At 44.5% G+C, this 17,391-nt stretch overlaps 2 protein-coding genes across 6 annotated transcripts in view; one reads left to right on the forward strand and one right to left on the reverse strand.

The window, feature by feature from the left end:
* The window catches only part of LIN54 (lin-54 DREAM MuvB core complex component), a 63,308-nt gene extending 59,409 nt beyond the window's left edge, over positions 1–3,899 (reverse strand). For 3 of the 5 annotated variants that reach the window (XM_040237235.1, XM_040237233.1, XM_040237231.1), the window contains exon 1: positions 3,742–3,899. The gene's annotated coding sequence lies outside the window, so the exon portion shown is untranslated. Of the gene's footprint in view, positions 1–1,457; positions 1,796–3,741 lie in introns of those variants that run through there. The other 2 variants (XM_040237232.1, XM_040237234.1) reach the window with 2 other exon arrangements.
* On the forward strand, positions 917–4,111 carry LOC120861620 (vegetative cell wall protein gp1-like). The gene is made up of 3 exons (XM_040237330.1): positions 917–1,033; positions 1,354–1,790; positions 3,373–4,111. The coding sequence occupies exons 1-3, from the start codon at positions 917–919 to the stop codon at positions 4,109–4,111; spliced, it is 1,293 nt and encodes a 430-aa protein (XP_040093264.1).
* Positions 4,112–17,391: the final 13,280 nt, after the last annotated feature.

Raw genomic sequence — 17,391 nt, forward strand, 5'->3', positions numbered from 1 at the left:
ATTTTTTAAATTCTTAGTACTGACTTAGCAGCTGAGCTGGCAGAGACCAAACAACAGCAATGTAAGAGTTATAAGAAAATAACAGTAACAACAATCAAATTCCTATTGGATAAAACATCAGGAAAAAACGATTTTAAAAACTCATTAACTAAAACCTGAGTACCTCTCAGTTAGTTCCCCTGAAAAAATACTTTTGGTCTCTCAGTCCTCTAGTGAATAAATTTGGACACACAATGTGCAAGCTATACACACACATACACACAAAATATTTCCTCTCTTAATAGAACACACAAAGAATAAAACTGTATGACCTGCTATGACATCATCTCTTTGTAGGAAACTTGGATATGGAAAACCATTGCTAATCATAAACATCACCAGGGGACATTTCTTAAACATTCATCTCTCTGTTCACTCATATACTCAACCTTCAACTGACCCAACCTACCACTACAAAAGCTGGAGGAAAAAAAAAATCAGAGGGCCCCAAGTTAATGTATAAAGATGTGATTCATATGTAACTTTTCAGTAACACTACTGTTGAGGCTCTGCAGCACAATCTAAAGCATACATGGATCTTTAGGCAACCTAACAAAACCAGACTGTGGCTGTCAAAAGCTCAATCAGCCCAATTCTCCAGCTCTTGAAACAAAGGGCTAAAAAGTCCAGCAGGTTAAATAGAACAGAGGTCTCAATTTGTCTTTAACCAACTTAAAATTTGACTCATATCAAGTGTGAGCATCAAGTCATCACAACTTCCTTCTTAACAATGAAGGCAAAACTTGTGAACCAAAATAGGGCTCCCAAAGCTGTATTTCGCTTGGATCCTAAAATCTACTGTAAAATCTTCCATAACTTCACTCTCTGAATTCATGAAATGGATGAGAGGCAGGGAAACACATGGATATCAGATATGATGGACAGTATCTCAACTGTCATCTGCCGAATGGCAGGGGCCAAGGAGTCCTCTATAGATGACAGAGGCATCAAAGAAAGAGGCAACGTTTTCAGTGATTACAGAACTGGTTCACAGGCTCACAAAACGTGAACATCCACACCCCAACAAGTTACAGACTATGATCTAAGACCCAGAGCTTAAATGCAGAATAAAATGCCAACGTTCGGCCTCCTTAAGGAAACGTACAACACCATAAACTGCTGGACATCATCAAACCAACACCCGCAGGAGTGGATATTTTAAACATTCAATCAGGAAACCAGGATAACTGCTAGCGGTTCCTCTAGGCCTCAGCAGCAGCCTTGGGTATAAGAGCAAACTCGAGTCCTCTTAATACTCAAAAGAATAATGTTGATGTCATGACGAGGCTGCCGATCCTTTGCACTCTGAACTAGCCCTTCCTCGATCCGCGGGGCGATCCTTCGCCCACCCGACCCCTCCCCACAAATAAATCGACCTCGCAACGGAGCAGCCCTCGGGTAGCCCCTGGCTCCTCTACCTCCGGCGGCGGCCGCCTTCTCCTCCCTCCGGCTCCGAGGTGGGGGCTCCAGAAGGTCCCGGGCAATCCCGAGCCCGGGCGGTGCTGCTTCTGCGTTTGCACGCTGGCTCCGGCCAGCCGCTTCCTCCCCTCGTCTGCCGGACCTGGAACGCTACGGGGGAACCCGGGGGCCGCGGACGGAGTCCCGGGTGGCGACGCCGCCGCGGCCGCCGCCTCTGGTATGTCAGGGGCCGGGATTGTATTTCGAAAGATCCGCCATTTTCACCTCGTCATCACCATCACAGCTCAGCAGCTTCCCCGACAGCCCGAGCCCGGGCCGCCGCCGCCGCCGCCGCCAGTAACCTCCCCCTTCCTCCTCCTCCCCTCCCCGGCCCTCCCCTCCCGAGAGGCGCACACCCACATATCCGGGGAAACCTCCCGCCGGCCCCGCCAACCTTCAAATGCTCGGGGAGACACCACTGCACACACAGCCCACGCCGAGACCTTTCACCCCGCCACGGAGGGGAAATCGCGCTACCTGCAGGGTTCCCAGTCCGGCATACTTTTGTTTTGAAGAGCAAAAGAAAAAAAAAAAAGGCGCAAGGGGGCAGAGGGACCACCAAGAGCTTCCACTCTTTGCCACTTTCAGGACAGCAACTTGAGAGAGATGATGGAATGCCTTTGATGCGCTGTGTCCATCGTAGACACGAAACAACAACAACAGCATCAAGACCTGGAATGTCATTCACCACCTCTGACATTTTCCTCCACCGCCAGCACCGCTTTTGGCAGAATGGGCTGTTTCCCACCGCACTTCAGACCTCTCGGATACATTTGTAAATTTACAGGCATTGATTCTTATGCAGATACAGCGGTCACGACGTCTAAGTTTTCAAAACAAAAGTTCCGAACTGTTTCCTCTTAACTTCCTCTGATCATTTCTGTCCGTAAACACTGTGACTTCCAGTTCGTTTGTCATTGGTTTAAGACGTCAAAGAGCAACTAGGTTTAAAATGTACGGATCCTACTCATGAGTGAACAATCTCTACAATACAGAAAATATACCTGAGTTAAAAAATTTTTTTGCCAAAAGTTTTTAGAATCTAAGTCATCAAATTAACAAAAAAATCTGCCGCTGAAATTTTTGATACAGTGAAAATAAGCAGCGTGCTTTAGAAAAGACCCTAGAATTACCTACCCAGCTCCACCAGCATCTCTCATCATGTAGTTTAATAAATAACTAAAAGAGAAGATAGGCATGTTTTAATCATCAAAGAAATAACAAGAAAACATAAGCTGCATGGCTTCTGAAAAGAATAAAATTTTTCTAAAAAGCTAAATTGGCTACCTTTGCTAATTTCAGATTTGATAACCACCCATTTTTTAAAAGGTCAATTCTGTGCCCACCTTTCAACTACAGCATAAGCTGTAAAAGATCTGAAATGAGCAAACTGAATTTCCAGGTTTCCAACAGAGCCACTCTACTGTCTTTTTTAAGAAGTTTAAGAAGAGAAGGGTTGAAGCTGAACAAGGCATTTCATTTCCTTACCTGGCTTGAATGACAACTCCATAGAAAAGTCGATCGCTTCAGGCTTAAACAAGTGCTATCATCACCCAATCCCGTCGCCGTTTTCTATATGCAGCCGGCTAGACGCTGAGAGTATCCAGCCTTCCCAATTTTTCCATCTGTAAACTTTACTTCCCCACCGCCAGCCCCGGCCACCCGCACTCCGCTTGGTGCTTACCGTTGCTTGGCCAAGCTAAGTGCTGGCCCGCTCCCTACCCCGTGCACCTCGGGAACATTATGACATTTGGCCGGTGGGCTTCGCGAGGAAAACGGACAGACACGAAGAAGACACCACTACAAAGGGGCACAGGAAGGACGGGGCGGCGGGCAGCTGGGAAAAGGAGGGGCTGGTACAAAATGACACAGCAGCCAAACCGGTTCCCAGAAACCCGGGGCCGACACGGCGGCTCCTCCGGCCGCGCAGCGTGAGTGTCAACAGCCGCGGGAGCCCTTCCTCCGAATCGCCGGGAAGGGCGGGCTGCCGGCTGAGCGCCGGCCCAGCCGGGTGACAGCCGCCCTCTCGAGTGCCGGCGGGAAGGGGCTGAGCCCGGAGGATCCTCCCGCCTCCTGCGGCCCGGGGGATGGGGCGCGGCGGCCCCCAAGACTGCACGTTCCCGCTCTCCGCCATGACCCCTCTAGCCCGGGCTCCCGGAGGGGGCGGTCCGGCGCCCCCTCCCGCGCACCCCCTTTCCCGCCCGCCTGCCCAGGAGGCCCCCACCCTGGGGGGCTGACACTCACCAAAGCCGGCGGCGCCGCCGCCTCCTTCTCACGCCGCGCTCCCTGGCCTCCCAGCAGCCGCGGCGGCGGCGGCGCCTCCGAGACACAGACCCGGGTTTGTTCAAAATCACGCGCCCAGCGCCATTCCACCGCCGCATCCCATAATACGCTGAGCCCTCCCCTCCCGCGCGCCCCTCTCGGCCCGCCCCTCCGCTCGGCCCGCCCCGCCTCCCCGGCCGGCTTCCTTCCCGCCCCTTCCGCGGCGCCTGACCCCGCCCCTTGGCAACCCTACTCGGCGTCATCCCGCAAGGCGCCGAGTGCGCTCCGGCTCCACGTGACACCGAGTGGGCGCTCTGTCAAAGCTTTCGCATGGAATGTTCCATCCAGCTGAACCCGGGAGGGGCGGGCGGGGGCCCGAAGCGCGGGATCGCGCCTGCGGTTGGAGGGACTTGCCTTATCGTCCAGCTTTCCTTGTTAGGAAGTCTGTGCAGTAGGTGCGATTTCCAGTGTCTTGCCGCTGTTTGATGTTCTTGCGTGGGAAAGTGATCGGTCGTCACATAATGCCAAATCTCTTAGTTTCTGAGGCGCTGTTTTTGCAGGGGTCGCTAAAAAGCCCCTGGAACAGCACACAGAGTTAAACTTACTTTGAAAGGGACTTTTTTTTTTTTTTTTTTTTTTTACAGTGTACTGCCAAGACTAACAAAATCCAAATTCTTGGTATTTGGTCACCTTTTCCTTGTATTTTTCCCGCTTTTCTTTTTATAAAGTAAGAAAAGATAACCAAATTTGGAGTCGGATCAGCACACGCACTGATTCCGTTAATAACTGCCCTGTGTGAGACAAAAACTGCAGAGGAAACAACAGAAAATATGGAGAGTATACGTAATATAAATGGTGTGATACAGTCTGTAATTGCTAATGGAGCACGGAGGACATACAGGTCAACGAGGAAGGCTATAGCTTGGGAACACAATGGAGGAGGTGAGGCATGCTGTAGTGGAAGCAGCAGTCACTTTGGAGTCAAGCAGTCCTGGTTGCAAATTCTGGCACCTTCACTAATTGGTATATAACGTTATCAAGTTTCTTTTCCCATCTACAAAAGAAAAATAACAAAGCTTCCCAGGATCCTGACGATCATGTAAAGTGAGGGGTGTCAAGCAGCTACACACATTGTCTGCCTCAAATGTTAGTTCTATTTTGCCGGAATCAACAGCACACCCATCCCGTCTACCTCAAATTCTATGGTTAGGATTTAGCAAGGCAGTTCAGGGGCTTCCCTTATGGGTCAGCTGGTAAAGAATCCACCTACAATGCAGGAGACCTGGGTTCGATCTCTGGTTTGGGAAGATCCCCTGGAGAAGGGAAAGGCTACCTACTCCAGTATTCTGGCTTGGAGAATTCCATGGACTGTATAGGATTTAGCAAGGCAAGTGGCATGAAATTAGCAGAGGCCGGGTCTGTGCAAGGAAATGTTGAGAAAGCTGAATGATGCCCAGGCCTTATTAAGGATCAGTAGGTGAGTTCCATTTATGAAGAGCTTTGAGGACCAGTGTAAGAAAACAAGAGTTGGACCTGACTGAAGCGACTAAGCAGCAGCAGCAGAAAGAAAACATCCTCGTGGTTACCATGGGGCACCTCTGGAAGGAAAAAGAGAGTGAGATGGGTACCCAAACCGGGCTGGAACCTAGGGAAACAAAGACTCTCCCACAGAAGGAGAAAAATTCTCAGGTTATTCCACAAGGCTAGCATAATCTGGATACTAAAACCCCTCCAAGGCAAAGAGCACCAAAAGAAAAGGAGAATTCTTCTATTCTCACTATGTCTTTGTAACAAAGCCAAAATTGAGTATTAAGACATAAAATCCAGTAACAGTAATAAAAAAAACTCACACTGTAACAAAGTATACTTCATTCCAAGAATGACGATTTAACATTAAGAAATCTACTTAGGATGTTTGTTAAATTAAAGAGAAGAGCCAAATTATATTTCTTAGAGATGTTTCATATAACATTCAACAGCCATTTCTTTTTTTAAGTGTGTAATTCAGTTGTTTTTAGTTTATTCACAAAGTTGTGCTGCCATCACCACAGACAATATTAGAGCTTTTTTTTTTTTTTTTGGCCTTGCTGTGTGGCCTCCGGGATCCTAATTTCCCAATCAGGGATAGAACCCAGGCATCCTTCAGTGGAAGGGAAGAGTCACAATCACTGAAGCACCAGGGAATGCCCTCAACAGCCATTTCTGAATTTTAAAAATGCTCAGCAAACTAGAAATAGAAGCACAGTTCCTTAATTGGATCAAGATTATCATCAGAAAACAACAGGAATATCACAGGTTAGAGTAAAAAGGCAGAAGCACATTAAAATCAGGGACCCACAAGGATACAGGGTTGTAACAGTTATTTAATATTTTTCAGGGAATCCTAGCTAAATGCAATAAATAAGAACATTACATAGAGAGGTTTAAGTAGTGTAAAAAATAGACAAAATGGTCCTTATTAAAAAATAATCACAAAGAGCTCAGTGTTGTGGTTAACTGCATGGCCTCTGAAGCCAGACTGCCTGGGTACAAATTCTATCCCTGCTACTTAGTAGCTGTGTGAACCTAAGCAAGTTACTTTCCTCTTGTACCTCCACTTCCTCATCTATAAATTGGAAATAAAAGTATCAACACAAGGTTGTCATGAAGATTAATAAGGTATTATGTGTAAAGCACATGGACCAGTACCTGGCATGTGGTGAACACCATGACTGAAAACCTAGTAATAACCAAAGCTACAATACAGCCTAAAATAAATCTAACTTTTTACTTTTTTCAAGGAGAACATTCTTAACCTCTAAGAACCACTGTTCAAACAAAAGGGAAACTTTGTTTATATTTGCCTCAGGGCTTTTGCAGATGGACTAAAAGGGTTTATTTTGCAAGTATTTGTTGATCATCTACCAAATGCTAAACACTCAGCAAGGCAGTGAGAATGAAGTGGTGAACAGAGGAGGGAGCACTCTATCCTGTGGAACTTTCTGCCATGACGGAACTGTTCTGCATCCACACCATCTGATAGTAGCCACTTGTCACCTGTGGCTGCATGCAAAGGAAACATGGCTAGTGTGAATTTTCATTTCATTTCATTGTCATTAATTTAATAAATAGCCACATATGGCTGATGACTACAGCTCTAGACAGAACAGCTTTACAGGAAGTGACAGGCAAAAACTAACAGGAAAAAAACTAAGAGGTTTTTTCTCAGGAAGATATTAAAACAAAAAAAATTAAAGGATGGTGTAGAGGTATGAGTTGCTTAGATGAAAAAAAACAAAATGTATTACCGGACACCTATTATGTGCCAGATACACTGCTAGATACAAAGTACACACAAGTTAATAAAATTTTCTTAAAATATATTCGTTTCCATAAGATTATTTAGAAATCCTTTGCTCTTGGGTCCATTTTCATAAATCCAGGATGTCTCTATAAAGCAATCATTGTGTGTAAATCTATATAGGTGTAATTATCACTTTTATTTCTTTTTCATTATCACATAACTTATTATAATAGATACACAAACCCCTTATCAACAATTTTAAAATCCAAAGTGTTTTGAAAACTGAAAAGTTTCTCGAAGCTTATGGCAAACTCATTTAGTAGAAAGAGCAATATGACAATAAGGTATTAATGTTCTCTAGAACATCTCATGTGAATATACCTATGTGTCAGTGCAGAAATATGAATGTGTTTGATTATAGAATTTGATAAAGGCTAAAGAGTTTGGAAGAAACTTTCTGAGGTGATGGGAATGTGTTTGACCGTAATTGTGGTCTTGGTTGTATAAGGGCATATACCATGGCCTAAACTCATTGAGTATACTTACAATGGACGTGTCTTATTATAACACATGTGTAAATTATCCATTAAAGTTGGTGTTAAAAGGAAAAAAAAAAAGACAGTTCTTAAAAATTGTGCACTTGCTTTCTAAAATTCAAAATATCCTCAATTCCAAAACACATCGCTACCCAAGGGTTTGGAATAAGGGAATGTAGATCAGTATCAGAGAAGGCAATGGCAACCCACTCCAGTGTTCTTGCCTGGAGAATCCCAGGGACGGGGGAGCCTGGCGGGCTGCCGTCTATGTGGTCCCACAGAGTCGGACACGACTGAAGCGACTTAGTAGTGGCAGCAGCGGCAGATCAGTATCATGGATTCCCTGGTAGCTCAGCAGTAAAGAATCTGCCTGCAATGCAGGAGTCATAGGAGCTGTAGGTTCGATCCTTGGGTCAGAAAGATTCCCTGGAGGGAGCACATGGCAACCCACTCCAGTGCTCTCGCCTGGAGAATCCCATGGACAGAGGAGCCTGGTGGGCTACAGTCCATAGGGGTCGCAAAGAGTTGGACACGACTGAAGCAACTCAGACTCACGGGTGCAGATCAGTATCACTTTGAACACATGCCAGTTTTTTTCACTTATGGTGCAGGATGTGATCAATAATGTCAAACCACCTAAAAAACAAAACCAACTACTAAAATCATCTGTTGATATCAAGTAAAGTTCATTTACATTTCCTCTGGCTTTATGATTTCTTTGCCTCCATATTAGTCATTTTTGTTTTTCTACTACAAAGGATAGAAGCAGGGGCTCCTCTATTATGTGCTGAGGTTGTTGCCCTGTTCAGGTTATAACCATCCCTGTGGTTAGGAATAGGGTTTTCCCTTGGAGGAAGTAGATATTGCCAATATCAGCCATCCTGGGAGGCACATCTTGAGACAGGATATGGGAACTTGAAAGGGCTCACACACAGAGAGGGAAGGGCTTCTTCTTTCTCAGCCTTGTTTATTCAGACTTGGACACAGAGTTCCAGGCTTCCCTGCTGGCTCAAATGGTAAAGAATCTGCCTGCAATGCAGCAGACCCCGGGTCGGGAAGATCCCCTGGAGAAGGGAATGGCAACCCACTCCAGTACTCTTGCCTGGGAAACCCCAAGGACAAAGGAGACTGGCAGGCTACAGTCCATGGGGTTGCACAGATCAGACATGACTGAGCAATTAACATACATTCACAGAGAGTTTAATGAGTTTGAAGGAATATTTCCCCTTTCCATCTAGTTGGGAAAAGAAAATGTCTGCCTCCAGAAAGACTAAAAGCTAGGAAGAGGTTTTTTTTAGCTGACTTCTTTAAGTATTCAATGTTTATTTATTTATTTTTGGCTGCGCTGGGTCTTTGTTGCTGTGCATGAGCTTTTCTCTAGTTGTCGCAAGTGGGAGCTTCTCTTTAGTTGAGATGCGTGGCTTCTCACTGCAGTGACCTCTCTAGTTGCGGAGCACGGGCTTAGTTGCCCCTCAGCATGTGGAATCTTCTCGGACCAGGGACCAAACTGATGTTCCCTGCATTGGCAGGGGAATTCTTAACCACTAGAATTGTGGCTCAGCTGGTAATGAACCTGTCTGCAATGAGGGAGACCTGGGTTCGATCCCTGCATTGGGAAGATCCCCTGGAGAAGGGAATGGCTACCCACTCCAGTATTCTGGCCTGGAGACAGACATGACTGAGCAACTTTCACTTTCAGAACAACCCAGGGAAGGCTTTGCTTTTCATTGTAATTATAAAATATCTTAAAATTGTTCATGGCTTATAATCACAAGCATTTATTTGTCTCCTGGTTTAGCCTAGATCGCTGGTCTCACGTAGGCCAGGTGGGAACCTAGGCTTTTGGTTGGGCTTCCATCTGTTCCATATATTTTAATTCTGGGCCCAAGCTAATAGGGCATTAGCTACCTAGGGCACACTCTTCTCCTAATGGATCACAGGAACACAACAAAATGGAGGGGAAACATGGTATCCTTTTAAAGGTTACCCCTCTGCTCAGATGGTAAAGAATCTGCCTGCAGTTCAGGAGATCCCTGGCTTGGGACGATCCCCTGGGGAAGGGAATGGTTACCCACACCAGTATTCTTGCCTGGAGAATTCCATGGACAGAGGAGCTCGGCGGGGTCTACAATCCATGGGGTCACAAAGAGTCAGATAGGACTTGAGCAACTAACACTCCCCTTTAATCAATGGGTACACTATCACTTCTGCTTATGTTCCATTGGCCAAAACAAGTCTTACAACCAAGCCCAACATCAATGAGATGGAGGGTATATATTTCTTTGTACTCTAGTGAGAGGTACTGCAAAGGGTATGGATGTATTACAAATTCTAATACAAAGAGGAAATGAAGAATTGGGAGCATGGATTCCAACCAGTAGAGGAGGTAAATGCGAAGATACAGTGTTCATCAGCCTAAACAGGTGTAGCATGGGAGGAGGTCACAGCACTTTCACACTTTATAATCTTCATGAAAACACCCCCTTTCTTTGACAAAGACAAATGACCCTTCCATCTTTTGTAACTTGCAGGGCTTACACAGAATTAACCTCCTTATTCCAGTGAAACTGTTATTCTTTGTTTTTCCTCTGTAAAAATTCTAGACCTAGCCCTGGCCTGGAGCCTATGAACTCACAAAGCTACCCACAAAGCTATCTGCTACATAGTTGTAACTTACTGACTATAGTAACTACTCTGCTTTCAGTTGCAAGTCACAAAAAGCCCAAGGGAAAATAGCTTATATATTTCATTCATTTTTTTTAAACTTTTAATTTTGTATTGGAGTATAGCCAATTAACAATGTTATGATAGTTTCAGAGAGACAGCAAAAGGACTCAGCCCTATATATACACGTATCCATTCTCCCCCAAACTCCCCTTGCAAGGTGCCACATAACATTGAGCAGAGTTCCCAGTGCTATATGTAGGTCCTTATGGGTTATCCCACGTATTATTTACTTATTTATTTGGCTGTACTGTGTCATAGTTACTAGGGGTCTTTAGTTGTGGCATGCTAACTCCTAGTTGCAGCATGTGGGACCCAGCTTCCAGATCAGGGATCAAACCCAGGCCTCTGCAGTGGGAGTCTGGAGTCCCAACCATTGGACCACCATGAACTGTCTGCACAGCTAATAAAATAAATAGCATAGAAATGGACTTCTCTTCGGAGAAGGCAGTGGCACCCCACTCCAGTACTCTTGCCTGGAAAATCCCATGGATGGAGGAGCCTGGTAGGCTGCAGTCCATGGGGTCGCTGAGAGTTGGATACGACTGAGCGTCTTCACTTTCACTTTTCACTTTCATGCATTGGAGAAGGAAATGGCAACCCACTCCAGTGTTCTTGCCTGGAGAATCCCAGGGACGGGGCAGCCTCATGGGCTGCTGTCTACGGGGTCGCACAGAGTTGGAGATGACTGAAGCGACTTAGCAGCAGCAGCAGCAGCAGACTTCTCTGGGATAATACAGTAAAGAAAAGATATCCTTAAACTTCCTGGCTCATTCCTCCTTGCCATACCACAGTTCTTAAGGTTTTAATTCACAGGCTTGCCTTCCAGTGGCTGTCACCTAGTACCATACACAGACAGAACACTCACAACACACGAATATTAACCACAGGGGAGAGAGATTGCTTCCCCTGCACCACTTTTTATTTGCAAGGTTAAACTTGTCCCCTGGAAGACTGCCCATCACAATGCACTGGCCAGACCTGTACTGCATATGTCATCTTAAACCATTCACTGTCAAAAGGAAATGGAGTTACAATAAATGGCCTAGAGCAGGGTTGGCAAATTAAATTGTCTCACAGGGCACATTCGGCCTTTTTTCAGTGGCCCACAAGCTAAGAGTGTTTCTCTATTTTTACATTTGTAAATGGAAGAAGAAGAAGGGAAAAGGGGAAAAGGAAGCCAAAGATGAAGAAGCAGCAGCAAAGACGACAATGTGACTCACAATATCTAAAATACAATTTGACCCTTAACAGAAAGCGCTTGCAGGCTCCTGCCCAGATCGACCACAACCTACCTTAGGAAATGAAGAAAGGCCTACCTTCCCTGAGCACAGTACCAGTGTTAGGATGGCCACGTCACACACGTGTAATTTCCTCTGCTCTCCCCAAGCCCTGAGTTAAATCTTAGAAACCATTACTGAATGGTTCCATCATCCACCGCTGCTGGGGTAAATTAAAGGAAAAGTCAATGTATAGATGGGTGAGAGGATGTTATGAGGTAGCAATGGGTTTTCATTTCTGTTTTCTTAGAATGATAGTGTTTATCGAACTATCCCCAAAGAAAAGGTACAGCTGAAGGGAAAACCATTAAAATGTAAGGTCCAGACACCTTCCCTTTTATCACTCGAACATATCACTCCATTGTCTTCTGAATCGAATAATTTGTGACCCTTCTGTGCTGTGCTTAGTCGCTCAGTCGTGTCTGACTGTCTGTGCTCCCATGGACTGAAGCCCGCCGGGCTCCTCTCTCCACAGAATTTTCCAGCCAAGAATATTGGAGTGCATTTTCATTTCCGACTCCAGGGGATGTTCCCCAGCCAGGGATCAAACCCACCTCTCCTGCATTGGCAGGCAGATTCTTTACCACTGAGCCACCAGGGAAGCTGTGAACTGGAGAGATGGAGGTAAATGTTATATATGCCTGGAAATGGGCACACATCTTTTTCTGCTAAGCTGTTAGTGTAAGAGGTTGAGTTATTCTAGTCAGGAGTTGAGCTGGGCTTGGGTTTTAGTGTTGCTATGGTTACCTTCAGTGCATCATCATTTTCAAATTCCTCTAAAGTTATTTTCTGCTTAGAGTTGGGGCTGCTTTTCTAAAGTTTTTTTTTTTTTTTTCCCCTCAGTGTTACTGTTCCACTTTCAGCCTTTAGGCTTTCTGTGCTTTTACCACTCAGAGGAGTTCCTCTAAGCTCATGCACTTTTCCCAGCAGTAACCTGCTTGCTATTTGGTACTTACTAGACTGCTTGTGGTGATGGGGAAGGAAGACAGTTTCTCTGTGGTCCTGTTCCAGGTTCATTCTCAGGCAGGCTCTGTGTCTCTGGGTCTTGGGGATCCTGACCCTCTCTTGAGCATTATGAACTCCAACAGTAGACAGTTTCCAGGCCACTCTTCAGGATTAGAAGTTTTGCTTTGGGGATTTTTTGTTTGTTTGTTTCATTTTTCCCATCTTTCCAGCTGCAGTAGGGCTTTACCTGTCCCCTGGAGAACAGCTGGGTTTGCTGCCTTCTCCCATCAGTTTAAGTCTTTGTTCCTCGAGGGAGGAGGGTCTGGGTTTCTTCCCGCTTTTCCTGCAATGGCAGCCACTCCTCTCCGCTGGGCCTGAAGGACACAGAAGTCTTTCCCTTAACTTCCACTCTGCCCCCAATCTTTGTCTTGGCTGCTCAGTGGTGGTCCCTGGAGAAGAGCCTGTGAATGGATATGAACTCTTTATGTGACTGTGGTTCCCACGGGGTTCTACAAGCATGCCGACCTGCACTTGTCTCTGCTTGCTGAGTTGCTTCAGTCATGTCCAACTCTTTGCAACCCCATGGACTGTAGCCCTCCAGGCTCCTCTGTCAATGAGATTTTCCAGGCAAGAATACTGGAGTGGGTTGCCATTTCCTACTCTAGGGGATCTTCCTTAACCAGGGATCGAACCCACACCTCTTATGTTTCCTGATTGGCAGGCAGGTTCTCTACCACTAATGCCACCTGGGAAGCCCCAGTCTGCACTTAGTCATTAGCAATGTGTTTAAACATTGAGCAGAATTCTACCTTCCTCTCTGTATCGCTGCCCCATTTTCTTGCCCACACTCTCCCACAGGTGACACAGTGCCTGCATCCCCTCTGCACTTAGAGGTACCTGTCTTTCCCGAGATTTCAGGTCATGAGTTGCTCTATGTCCTCAGCTCTTTGAGTGGCTTAATAAAATCTATGATTCTTTAGGTTACCTAGATTACTGTTGTATGGAGGGAGCAATGCTTTTTCCAGCTCTCTCCAGCTAAACAGAAGCTGGAAGTCCTCCAGGTGTTACTTTATTAAGGGGGTCTGAGGGTCTCTATTGTTGGACCACAAAGCTTAGACAGTTTTTCCGAGGACAATTCTTCTGCTTCCTCTCTCAACCCATCCCTTCCTATTTCTCTTAGTAGCCCACAGACCTCTTGCTTTACAACACATGTTGAATATCTGCTTCTGGTTGCTGCCTTCTTCACCTTCCCAACATGAGTTCCTATTTAGCTTTGGATTTGTCTACTCCTTGATTGTAATGCCCCCAGAGAAGGGAGATTTCGATTGAAACACTAGCACATTCTATGATGCTGGGATTCTCTGAGTCTCCTATTTATTCAACTATGTTCTTGAAACACTAGCACATTTTATGATGCTGGGATTCTCTGAGTCTCCTATTTATCCAATTATGTTCTTTTTGAAAAAAATTTTCTGATGTGGACCATCTTTAAAGTCTTTATTGAATTTGTTACAACATTGCTTCTGTTTTATGTTTTGGCTTTTTGGCCACCAGGCATGTGGGATCTTACCTCCCCAACCAGGGATCAAACCCACACCCTGTGCATTGGAAGACAAAGTCTTAACTACTGGGCCACCAGGGAAGTCTGTCTCCAACTGTGTTCTTTACTCAACAAGTATTTCTTGAGTGATTACATAATACAAAGCACACAGTTCTGGACACTGGGTGGTTTACAAAAAACAATCAGGCTAGCACATTTCTTTCACCCACTTTCAACCATATGACTCCGCTTAAAACATTAACACATGGGAACCAGCAGACAGACATGGCAGGCAGTAGGTGGCACAAATGAAGCCTCAGGTTACAATGAGTATAGAGACAGAAAGCAAAGAAGATTGGAACAACTGGATAATAAAGAGAGTGTAGCCTGTGAACATCTATGGACCTCCTGGTGGAACGATAAGACCTACCCTGGCACTACTGTTTAGAGGATCTGTTGGTCATCTTGATATCAGAGGACCTTTGGGGAAGCCACACAATTGCGTTAGAATGTCTCTTCCTCAGGGGCTCTAAGAGCATAGCCTTTGAAACCACGAGAGAAGGCAGAAGACAACTTAAACCATAAACATAAAAACTCATAAAACTCATAAAAGCACCCAAGAAGGCTAAATTCAATACATACACACAAGATTATCGAACAAAAAGCATGAATTCGTTCCCTTTTAACATTAAGGTTTAACACTTAGTGAAATGCACAGATCTTAAGTGTACAGTCTGACAAAACTTGATAAATCCATACACTTCATGTAACCCACACACCTACGAACATATGGAACATTTCCATCACTTATACCTCTTGTTATCTCCCAGTAAATTCCTACTCTTCTCCACTTTCTTCTTTTTAAGCACTTTCTGATTCTCTATTATCATAGATTAGTTTTTCCTAATTCAGAACTTCATATAGATGGAACCATATTACATGCATTTTTTTTAATGTCTGGCTTCTTTCACTCAGCATATTGTTTCTGAGATTCATTTATGTGGTTGCGTATATCTGTAGGTTTTTGCTTTTCAATGCTGAGTACTATTGTATTGAATGAATATACCACACTTTGTTTAGCCACTTTCTTGATGATATGTTTTTTGTTTTCACCTGTTGTCATTGTTCAGTCCCTCAGTCGTGTTGACTTTTTGACCCCATGGACTGCAGCACGCCAGGCATCCCTGTCCATCACCAACAACCAGAGTTTGCTCCAACTCATGTCCATTCAGTCAGTGATGCCATCCAACCATCTCATGCTCTGTCATCCCCCTCTCCTCCTGCCTTCAATCTTCCCCAGCATCAGGGTCTTTTCTAATGAGTTAGCTATTCACATCAGGTAGCAACAGTATTGCAGCTTCAGCTTCAGCATCAGTCCCTCCAATGAATATTCAGGATTGACTGGTTTGATCTCCTTGCAGTTCAAGGGACTCTCAAGCGGCTTCCCCAACACCATAGTTCAAAAGCATCAATTCTTTGATGCTCATCTTTCTTTATAGTCCAGCTCTCACATCCATACATGACTACTGGGAAAACCACAGACTTGACTAGACAGACCTTTGCTGGCAAAGTAATGTCTCTGCTTTTTAATATGCTGTCTAGGTTGGTCATAACTTTCCTTCCAAAGAGTAAGAATCTTTTAATTTCATGGCTGTAATCACCATCTGCAGTGATTTTTGAGCCCCCCAAAATAAAGTCAGCTACTGTTTCCACTGTTTCCCCATCTATTTCCCATGAAGTGATAGGACCAGATGCCATGATCTTCGTTTTCTGAATGTTGAGCTTTAAGCCAACCTCTTCACTCTCCTCTCTCACTTTCATCAAGAAACTCTTGAGTTCGTCTTCACTTTCTGCCATAAGCGTGGTGTCATCTGCGTATCTGAAGTTACTGATATTTCTCCTGGCAATCTTGATTCCAGCCTGTGCTTCATCCAGCCTGGCATTTCGCATGATGTTCTCTGCATATAAGTTAAATAAGCAAGGTGACAATATACAGCCTTGATGTACTCCTTTCCCAATTTGGAACCCGACCATTGTTCCATGTCCAGTTCTAATTGTTGCTTCTTGACCTGCATACAGGTTTCATAGGAGGTAGGTAGGTAAGGCAGGTAAGAAATTCCCATCTCTTGAAGAATTTGCCACAGTTTGTTGTGATCCACACAGTCAAAGGCTTAGAGTAGTCAATGAAGCAGAAGTAGATGTTTTTCTGGAACTCTCTTGCTTTTCCTATGATCCAATGGATGTTGGCCATTTTATCTCTGGTTCCTCTGCCTTTTCTAAATCCAGCTTGAACATCTGGAATTTCTTGGTTCACATACTGTTGAAGCCTAGCTTGGAAATTTTTCAGCATTACTTTGCTAGCATGTGTGATGAGTGCAATTGTGAGGTAGTTTGAACATTCTTTGTTTTTCTCTTTTTTTGAGACTGAAATGAAAACTGACCTTTTCCAGTCCCGTGGTCACTGCTGAGTTCTCCAAATTTGCTGGCATACTGAGTGCAACACTTTCACAGCATCATCTTTTAGGATCTGAAATAACTCAGTTGGAACTCCATCACTTCCACTAGCTTTGTTTGTAGTGATGCTTCCTAAGGCCCACTTGACTTCACATTCCAGGATGTCTGGCTCTAGGTGAGTGATCACACCATTGTGGTTATCTGGGTCATGAAGATCTTTTTGTATAGTTCTTCTGTGTATTCTTGCCACATCTTCTTAATATCTTCTGCTTTTGTTAGGTCCATACCATTTCTGTCCTTGGCACCATTATAAATAAAGCAGTTATAACATTTTTATACAACTATCCACATGAAAATCATGATTTTAAAAATATAACATCAAAGATATATTGAAGGAAAACTGAATCTTGCTAAGTGGCCAAAAAAGTGGAAGAGAGAACTCAAAACAAAACAAAAATATAAGGAGAGAAATTACAATGAAAAAGGCAAATCACTTTGAAGAGATACCCAAGAGATCTGTCATTTTTGACTAGTTGCAGTTTCAGAAGGAAAGAAAGGAAATGATTTTTTAAAAAAAAGAGAGAGAGGTAATATTAAACAGATGATACTAGAAAATTTCCCTCACCTAAAGACAGATTTGCATGTACAGATAAAAGGGGTCACTGAGTTTCAACTAAGATCAGTGGGAAAAGACACACCCAAGCACATTTGAGGGAAATTCCTGTTAAGAAAAGATTTTAAAAGCTTCCAAGTGGAAAGAACAAGTTTCCTACAAAAAGATGAAAAAAGAAAGAAGAACAATGAGGAGGATAAGGGGTAGGGGGAGAGGGAGACCAAGGTACTGGGAAGAAAACGGAGGAAGAAAGTGTG

This window comes from Oryx dammah, unplaced genomic scaffold (genome assembly GCF_014754425.2).
Source record: "Oryx dammah isolate SB20612 unplaced genomic scaffold, SCBI_Odam_1.1 HiC_scaffold_3, whole genome shotgun sequence".
NCBI classification, from domain to species: Eukaryota; Metazoa; Chordata; class Mammalia; order Artiodactyla; family Bovidae; genus Oryx; species Oryx dammah.